Source organism: Natator depressus, chromosome 1, assembly GCF_965152275.1.
Source record: "Natator depressus isolate rNatDep1 chromosome 1, rNatDep2.hap1, whole genome shotgun sequence".
Classification (NCBI taxonomy): Eukaryota; Metazoa; Chordata; order Testudines; family Cheloniidae; genus Natator; species Natator depressus.
The window spans coordinates 38,664,388-38,674,438 of NC_134234.1; the positions used below are offsets into that span (position 1 = coordinate 38,664,388).

The window sequence follows — 10,051 nt, forward strand, 5'->3', positions numbered from 1 at the left end:
TCAACTTGCTGATCTGCTTAAAAAGGCAGTGTACTTAGAGTGGGGTCAGCGTACTGAAAGGGGCAATGCGCGTGTCTCTCTCACACACACACACACACACTCACACACACACACACAGCCTGTGTCACTGTCTCCCCTCCTTCCATTCGTGCTGCCTTGTAGAGTGTGAGGCTACCTTAACTACAATGTGTTAACCCTTGAGGGCTCAGCTGAGAGCTAGTTCATCATCTAGCAGTAAGGCATTCCCTGGGAAATATCCCACCCTCTTCCACCCTCTGACTTCACCACCTCAACCAAGCTTCACAATCATTTGCTGTGTACAGTATTAAATTGTTTGTTTAAAACTTATACTTTGTGTGTGTGTGTGTGTGTGTGTATAGATATAGTCTTTTGTCTGGAAAAAAAAATTTCCCTGGAACCTACCCCCCCCCCCCCCATTTACATTAATTCTTATGGGGAAATTTGATTCGCTTAAAGTAGCATTTTTCAGGAACATAACTACAACGTTAAGTGAGGAGTTACGGCATTGCCCACAAACCCCAATCAGGAAATCAGGATCACTGTGCTTGGTACTGTGCAAACACATAGGGTGATATGGCCCATGCCATGAAAAGCTTATAGTCTGAGGCCTTGAGCTTGCAATGTGCAATGCATGGGCATTGCTGTGCCTGTGTATTGTACACTGATTGATTGAGAGAGAATAGAAGGGCAACAGTCAAGCAAAATGTTTTGAGGTAATGTTAGATGCACGTCTTAATTTTTTTTTCTTTTTAATCCCTTGCCTATTTACTCTTCAGTTTCTTAAATCATGTTGGTTTTTTTTTTTAAATTTCCTTGCCTGTCTACTGTTTTTGTCTTAATCCTTCCCTATATTTTTAATGTCATTATTAACCCTACATAATTGTATCAATTATTTTCCAGATCAAATTCACTCCATCACCTTTCCTTTCCTTTTCCAACCTTAGGATCTGAGCTATTCAACCCACTGCCTTCCTTCATTGTCACATATAACCCAGAATTCCTTGCTTTATATGCTTTCTTTCTCCGTTATACTGCTGAGGTATAAAGAGAAAATATGTATTAATAGCACAACTGACCCTGGAAATCATTACAAGTAATCACAGATGGATGGGAGAGGTTTGCATCATCAAACTCCTTTGTATGCAGAGGAAAACTGCTCCATAGCTCTACCAAACACCACTGAATACATAACTTCATGTCCTCTTTATCTGAAGTTCTGCTTCTATGCATATATTTTTAAATTATTTTCAATTATTTATAACCATTGTTACTTAAAGAAATGCACCTTTTTGCTCTTGCAATTTTGGCACTAGAACTTCTAGCTATAATTACAAGCCAAACTCTTACATTTGGGGTACCTTGCTAATTATCGGGGGGGGGGGGTGTTACTTTTGAAAAGTTTTAGGAATTTTCTTGATGCTCTGCTTCTCCCCCCAGCCCAGGTTTCAAAATTAAAACTACTAGCCAGCTAGGCTTTCAGTAGTGCTTAGCAGCAGCTGAAATGGTGTTTTACTTTCATATTTTATTATTACAGATGAACTACCTGTTTTGTTTTCCAAACTTAGCTTTTTAAGTAAAGAGTAAAAGCCAACCTAATTGAGTAAAAGCACAACTGAAAGCCTCAAACATCGTCTTCAGTATTTAGACTATCTGTAGTTCTTCAGATGATTGTTTATATGTATTCTTCCCCAGTTGCATACATACTCCATGCACTTCAGATTGCAATCTTTTGGCTAGCAGTGTCCGTGGGGGTCATGTGTGTGCCCTGAGTATCCTTGCACCTTCCCTGCATAAAGGGCAGGGGAGGGCCAAACTTCCCTCAATACCTTGCTACGGGTCATGGCTGCGAGATGGAACTGTGAGCAGTTTTTCTATTTGTTGCCTACTTGGCTACCTTCAGTTATCCCTTAGTTACATTATATTTAGATCAGTGTGTAGGTAGTTAGCATAGGGTTTTTGTTTTTCTTACATCCAATACTGGTCTTCAGCCCTTATGGGTAAGCTCAAATATCCCAGTCTTAAATATTGCCCCTCTTATGAGGCAGCTATGCACCTTAGTGATAGATATCAGATGTCTCTGTTTTGTCTGGGAAAGGGCATATCCCTGAAAAATATCCAATCTGCAGATTGTTTTCTAAATGAATACAGAGGCAAGAGAAGCTCTCCTAAACAGCTCTTCTCATGGGCTTGTCTAGTAAGACCTTTTTTTGATCTGGATAAACAAGACTCTTGTGGAAGAGAGCAGGTTTCCTCTGAACGTGTTTTGGTAAGCTCTTGTTCCATTGATAGCACCCAGGCTCCTGCTCCTGAAAAGACTATCCAGTGTTCCTGCCTTCAGGTCTTTGTTGTCGGCTACTGAGGAGGGTATGAGAAAGCACTGCTCTGGGAAAGCATAGAAAGAGGTCACCTTCTAAGGGAGCTGCTAAGAAAGAGGCTCAAATCACCTTATTCTACTGCCTTTAAGGGTACGTCTGCACAGCAGTTAAACCCCCGCAGCTGGCCCGGGTCAGGTGACTCCAGCTGTGGAGCTGTAAAATTGCTATATAGATGTTTAGCTTTGGGCTGGAGCCTGAGCTCTGGGCCCCTGCGAGGGAGGAGGGTCCCAGAGCTTGCGCTCCAGCCTAAACCTGAATATCTACAGAGCAGTTTTTAGCCCTGCAGCCTGAGCCCTACAAGCCCAAGTCAGCTGACCTGGGCTAAACACAGCTGTGCCGCTAGTCTTTTATTTCACCCCAAGAATACCATGTGTCCCAAAATATGTCTGTCTGGTATCCTCAGACTCCAGTGACTGAGTTGTGGTACTGTCTAAGGAACAGTTTCAGCCTGTCTGTACTGAAATTGTGATACCATAATTGGTGCTCTCAGTACTGGAACCAGTCTTTTCAGTATCCGCATCTTCAGCGTCTGCCACCCTGGTGCCATTAATATCTAGTGTCCTATTCGGGATACCAACCTTTTTGCCTCTGAGTTCACGGTATTGAGTGATCTCATGGTACGATGCTTCCTGAGTCAGTACTGTTATGCGAGGACATGCTCTTTCGTACTGGCCACTACCTCAACTCAGGCACCGAGTATTTCCGCAGTACAGTTGAGGGAGTTCCCTATGCCTCACCCTGGGACTCTGGTAAAATCAGCACCTCCACTCGAGGAGTCCAGTTGTCCACCCTTTGCCAAGAAGTGATTCAGCTGTCAAATTGGTGCAGTGGGCATCAAATCGCTTCAGTAGCTCTGAACCTTCTGGGATTACAAAACACCCTAGCAGATTACCTGAGCAGGCTATTGTCCATATGCAATCACATGGCAATCAAGGACTCAAGTCATTCACGTTTTCTGCAAATAGGGTCATGGATTTATTTGCAACAGAAATAAACATTGTCCAAATTTCTGTTCAGGGGAGAGGGTGTCTATGCATGCTCGTGTGAGCCCTGGCTCTCACTTAGATGCTTTCCTCACCAATCCCTCATATTGAAAAGCTCAGGCAAGATAGTTAATGATCCTAATAGCACTCGACGTCCCTAAGCAATCTTGGTATCCAGATCTTCTGAGCTATATATCTGACCATCAGTAACGTTACCTCAGATCCTGCACACGATTTCCCAGAACAATGGACAGATCTTTCATCCCAAACCAGCTTCACTGCATCTCTCAGCATGCATGCTGGCTGGTTGACTGTAGTGAAAAGGAGCTGTTTTGCTAGTATCAACATTTGATCCAAAGCAGAAAAGGCACCACAAATTTGATACGTGAAGCTAAATAGAAAAGATTGTCCATTTGGGCAGAACAGAATCGCATTTCTCCCTTGGAAACTCGGGTTCCTTTTTATTCTGGATTATTTACTATTACTGTAGAGCTCTGGACTGTTCATTAGTTCTGTTTAGAGTACATCTGATAACAGCTTCAACATGTCATCCCCCCCATCCAAAGGCACATGGTGGACCTTTCACTTTTTCTGCCTGCTCACTAATCCTTTCTTTGCTTGCTGCCACGTGACCATAGAAAAGAGGCACTGTGTCACAGTCAGTAGGATTCAATATGGCATGTGGTGATCCAGCACTCCGACAAAGAGATTGAGGAGAAGAGTCTTGGGAAATAGTCATTAGTGAGGGCACTTCTTCTAATGAGGTGGAGAGCAGAAACTAGGCTGGCGGGATGAGGAGAGTGGATGTTAAAGCACTGGGAAAATACAGTATTCCTTGGTTAATCTTGAGCAGGCTAAATGAAGTTTTATTTAGGATATATGCAGAGGGGAAAAGAGGCAGGGGAAATGAGGAGGCTGAGACAGGGGAAAAAAAAGAAAGGGGCATTGAGAGAGAGCTTCCGAGTATGACAAAGGATCAAAAGGACAAAAGCAAAGCCTAATAACCCATGGAAAATATTTACTCCATTCAGTCTACTTGGGTGCCAGATCTATTCACTCCACTATTTCTATTGTTTTTTTTTTTTAAATAAAGTTTCTGAATTGACAACAATGAAGAGTGAGGTCCTAGCTAAAGAATAGGTAGAAGTACAAATCGAGGCTGATTTTTCTCCCTCCACGCCCCCATGCATAGTTCTGTGACTATTCACTAGTTGTGATCTGCCTGAATCATCAGAAAATGTAGCCCTTTTTTATACCAGTTGCTATATAATGTGATTTAGACTTTCCACTAGAAACTGGACTTGAGAATACCAACTTGTGTCACATAAACCACTTGAGAAAATCTCAAATTACTAGTGATTTAAAACCAGTTACATAAGCTTAGAAGAGGTTCTGTGGTGCAGATTCTGAGATGGTGTAAATTGTCATAGCTCATTGAAGACTTCATTGGAACTATGACAATTTAAGCTAGCTGAGAATCTGCTCCATAGGTTTTAACTACCCCACGCTGCTGATTTTCAAACTTAGACCCGTCTCCTTAAAGCTATCATGTGCATACACCCAGACAGAACCGCATTGATTTCAGTGAACATAATGGTTTACTCATATGGAGCAGCTTGCAGGATCACAATCTTACATATAAATTAAAAACCTATTTCCCTCCCTCTAAGGTAACACAATCTACCAGTTCACATTAAGGACTACATTAAATGTGTTTTAGCTGTATTATTTTGCATCTTTATGCTACAGTATTTACAGCCTGCCAGCTTTTTACAAATGCACTTTTTGGAGGGGGAGAGAAGGGTAAACGGTACTAAGTCTCATGTGAATAGGTTCTGAAAGATCAGATTTTAAACCCCATGCTTTGTGACTGCAGTGTTATAACACCATCAGCATAAGTATATGGCTAGAACTAAACATAGTGTTGTTCTTTGTTACAGATCACGTTTGGGCTGCCAGATCTGCTTGAAGAAATTTATGAACAATATGACTGTTCGAGTACCTGAAGCTGTTGCTGATGCTAGACAATCCATAGATATGAGCAAGAATTCCTAAAATAAAACTTATTCGGAGCTTTTCATGAAATTTTTAACTATTTTTATAACTTATTTCTAAATGTTTAAATGTGAACTCACATAATCATGGGAGTTATTTTTTGACTATCAATGTTAATTCTGTTCTAATTTTCTTTATGAAACCACTTATTTTGATTCTTAAAAAGAGGTAATACTTTTTAACAAGTTAAAGCTGAACTGTAAAATGTTGGCCAAATTATACTCGGAGAAGTCATTAATGGATTTATTTATGTAAAGAAGTCTTTTCTTTTTCAGCTGTATTTGAAAACCAGACTTTTTCACTAAAATAGTATGGGGTTTTTTTGTTTTTTTTTTTTATAGATTCAAAACAATTTGTTTTTTAGGGTTTCAGGCCTAGAAACATTAGGGTGCTGGACAGATGACAAATGTAGCACAGACTGTGTTTCTGTTTAATTCCTTGTGTACTTCATGTGGTGGAGTGGAAACAAGTGTATCCAAAGAGAGCTAATGTGCTGGTTGATGGTATGGTGCCTTAACAACAACTGGAAGTGTAATTAGGAAGACGGTTGGAGCTGGCCTATCCTAAATCTGGAAATCTTGATAAAATATGATAAATACTGTTGAGATGATGATGTTTCCGTCCAGTCCAGTCCTGCTGATGATAGTGTTTAATACCTGATGATAAAAGCAATTTTCTTATCTTCCCATTGCCCATTATGGGAATCCTACAGTTACTGTGTGCATAGGATTAAGTCCTCACTAAATATTGGACCCTTTCTAGATTTTTTTTTTTTTCCAGTATGGTTTAAAAAAAACCCGAACTCCATGCTTTTACCATCATTGTTTACCTTTTCAGTTTTCATTGCATACGTTATTAGGTGAGTCAACTACCATGAAATACAATGGTCATACCATTAGCTTATAAAGTCATTTTAAGATTTGGATGAAATCTTTATTTTGTATATAGCCTAACATTGATTTACATTTGAGTACTTTAAGTATAGTCATCAGGTGCAGTATCTAAGCTGTCAACACTGACCCCTAGATTTTTTTTTTTTATGTAAAAGGTTCTTTCATGTTTCATTTATATGTGAAAAAGAATTACTTTTCTTACTATGCAGTACCTGTAACCCATAAACTTAATTTGCCATGTCTATTACCCAGGATTGACTAAATCCTTCTACAGCTTCTTACAGTGAATCAACATCTTTTTACATAACCAAGGAATTCCTTCTCTTCTAAATATTTCAAAAACACTCATTCTACTTCTGATTTCAGGGGTCCTCCTCTACACTAACCTTTTTTTATTATAGGGATTCTTATTACCTAATCCATTTTTAATCTATGTAGGACTTTATCCCTTACCCTATATGTTCTGATGAGAGAGCTCATTTACTTGGATTTTCAAAAGAATACTTGGTTGAGTAGTCTGACAAAAAACAGCAGGAGTATATTCATTCTGAAGCCTCATTGGGACATAAGCAGAACAAAAAGAAGAGGTAAATTAGGGAAATATATTTAAGATAAAATATAAATAGATATTGAGCTCTGTTTTTTCCTCTGTTACTGCTCTGTGAATAACATTGTAGGATGGTGGGAGTGTAGTATCAAAGGGAGTCACACTGTCCTCCTCCTCCCTCAATTCTTTTATGTACTGCAGTACTATCACTTAAAATACTTTTTTATTGAATAGCAGCTCTTTCCATTTGACTAAGAACACACACTTGCAATTCAGGTCACAAGAATGGATGTCGTTTGTTATACTGTCTACGTGTGCTGTAGAAAACTGAACTTTTTAGTAGGTTTTATTTAGGGTACAAGGCACTTTTCATTGTGGTGACCTCAAAGCACTTAAACACTGTGAGCTAGATTCACAAAGGGATTTAGGTGCCTGACACTTTATGTGCCTAACTCTGAAATGTAGGTTCCACAGGTAGTCATAAAATTCTGCTCACCTGACACTCAACTCTGTAGGTGCCTAAACTCACTTGACACCTACATTTCTGCAGAAAAGCTCACTAGATGTCTGTCTGTGCATATACACTGCAGCTTTCCTGTAGGCATCAAGACACCTCTCTCCCAACCAAGCTCCAGTGTGATGTGCAAACCAGGGGAAGATCGTCATTCCTCTGCCGAATTGGCATGTAGTGCCTGATCCAGTAGTTTTACTGGATCATGCCTTGCAGGTGAGCTCACTTCGTTCCACACAAAAGAGGTGGCAGAGAAGGAGGGCTTCCCTCAACTTTTAGCCCAGTGGTGAGGGTACTTACTTGGGAGGCAGGTGAAAGGTGTGAACATAAGCCCATCACTGTCCAACATTAAACAATGTTAAACAAGGTCTATGGTTTGGTATACAGAGACCTCAGCCTGCTTAGTACCATGGCAAACACACCATTAAACATTCTTTGTATCTTAAGGAAAAACTGTTAAAGCATTTGAAATATAAAGTATTAAGTAAGGCTTTCATTTTAACATTTCTTGTTCCTTTTCCCTGAAGAACATTTCAGACCTTAAAAAGGAATGGTGCTAGTACTGATCTCTGTGGGAAGCCATTGTGCAGACTCTACTTTTTGCTAACGTGAATTGTGAGATTATGGAACGGTCTGTCCAAAAGCATTGACCTAATGAGTAGAAATGCCTGGTCACACTGAATTAGGTTGGATAGCGTCAGCAGTGAGTCCTTGTGCAAGAGTGTCAGGCTGATGACAAGTTGATAAAAGCTGTGTGCCTTTTAAGCTTCTGCTGGAAGCAAGCCTCAATATGTGTAGTCAGTGCAAGCACTGGCTCTGAGCAGCTTTGTCCTGCCCAGCAGCGTTTCCTTTCAGGGGGTCTTACAGGCTCTAGGGGTGGGGTCATCCTTACCAGTATCGTCCACTACAGTAATTGGTATTACATGCTGCAAGATCATTTATGCCAATGACCTGGTGCCACTGACACAGGCTACAACATTCAAGGACGTGAAAGACGTCCTTTTTGCTGATCTGAAGAGGATGAAAAATTTACATTTCAGTACTGGCGGATCAAACCCAATCCATCAAAAATGGTGTCATCTTTCCATCTCAGCAGTTCTGAAGCTAAGAAGATGCTGAATGTAAACTTCTGTGGCAAAGTAATTGCCCATGATCCTACCCCCACTACCTCAGAGTCCTTCTCAGTCACAGCCTTACCTATCAACAACATTTGAAATAGGTAAGCCATAAAATGAGGAGTTGCACCAATATCATGCAAAAGCTAGGAGGTTCTAGCGGGGTTCATAGATTCATAGATACTAAGGTCAGAAGGGACTATTATGATCATCTAGTCTGACCTCCTGCACAATGCAGGACACAGAATCTCACCCACCCACTCCTGCGAAAAACCTCACTTATGCCTGAGGTATTGAAGTCCTCAAATCGTTGTTTAAAGACTTCAAGGAGCAGAGAATCTTCCAGCAAGTGACCCGTGCCCCATGCTACAGAGGAAGGCGAAAAACCTCCAGGGCCTCTTCCAATCTGCCCTGGAGGAAAATTCCTTCCCAACCCCAAATATGGCGATCAGCTAAACCCTGAGCACATGGGCAAGATTCACCAGCCAGATACTACAGAAAATTCTTTCCTGGGTAACTCGGATCCCACCCCATCTAACATCCCATCACAGGCCATTAGGCCTATTTACCATGAATATTTAAAGATCAATTAATTACCAAAATCATGTTATCCCTCATACCATCTCCTCCATAAACTTAATTGAGTTTAATCTTAAAGCCAGATAGATCTTTTGCCCCCACTGCTTCCCTTGGAAGGCTATTCCAAAACTTCACTCCTCTGATGGTTAGAAACCTTTGTCTAATTTCAAGTCTAAACTTCCCGGTGGCCAGTATATATCCATTTGTTCTTGTGTCCACATTGGTACTGAGCTTAAATAATTCCTCTCCCTCTCCAATATTTATGCCTCTAATATATTTATAGAGAGCAACCACCTCAACCTTCTTTTAGTTAGGCTAAACAAGCCAAGCTCCTTGAGTCTCCTTTCATAAGACAAGTTTTCCATTCCTTGGATCACCTTGGAGCCCTTCTCTGTACCTGTTCCAGTTTGAATTCATCCTTCTTAAACATGGGAGACCAGAACTGCACACAGTATTCCAGATGAGGTCTCAGCAGTGCCTTATATAACCGTACTAAAACCTCCTTATCCCTACTGGAAATACCTCTCCTGATGCATCCCAAGACCGCATTAGCTTTTTTCACAGCCATATCACATTGGCGGCTCATAGTCATCCTATGATCAACCAATACTCCAAGGTCCTTCTCCTCCTCCGTTACTTCTAATTGATGCGTCCCCAGCTTATAACTAAAATTCTTGTTATTAATCCCTAAATACATAACCTTACACTTCTCACTATTAAATTTCATCCTATTACTATTACTCCAGTTTACAAGGTCATCTAGATTCTCCTGTATGATATCCTGGTCCTTCTCTAAATTGGCAATACCTCCCAGCTTTGTATCATCCGCAAACTTTATTAGCACACTCCCACTTTTTGTGCCAAGGTCAGTAATAAAAAGATTAATTAAGATTGGTCCCAAAACTGATCCTTGAGGAACTCCACTGGTAACCTCCCTCCAGCCTGACAGTTCACCTTTCAGTGGGACCCGTT

At 40.7% G+C, this 10,051-nt stretch overlaps 1 protein-coding gene across 3 annotated transcripts in view; it reads left to right on the forward strand.

Moving 5' to 3' along the window:
- FDX1 (ferredoxin 1) overlaps nt 1-7,764 on the forward strand; it is a 45,681-nt gene extending 37,917 nt beyond the window's left edge. Inside the window, exon 4 of one of the 3 annotated variants that reach the window (XM_074957785.1) lies at nt 5,320-7,764. In XM_074957785.1, coding sequence (XP_074813886.1) covers nt 5,320-5,434 — 115 coding nt within the window. In that variant the 3' untranslated portion in view covers nt 5,435-7,764. The remainder of the gene's footprint in view (nt 1-5,319) is intronic. The other 2 variants (XM_074957803.1, XM_074957793.1) reach the window with 2 other exon arrangements.
- Nucleotides 7,765-10,051: the final 2,287 nt, after the last annotated feature.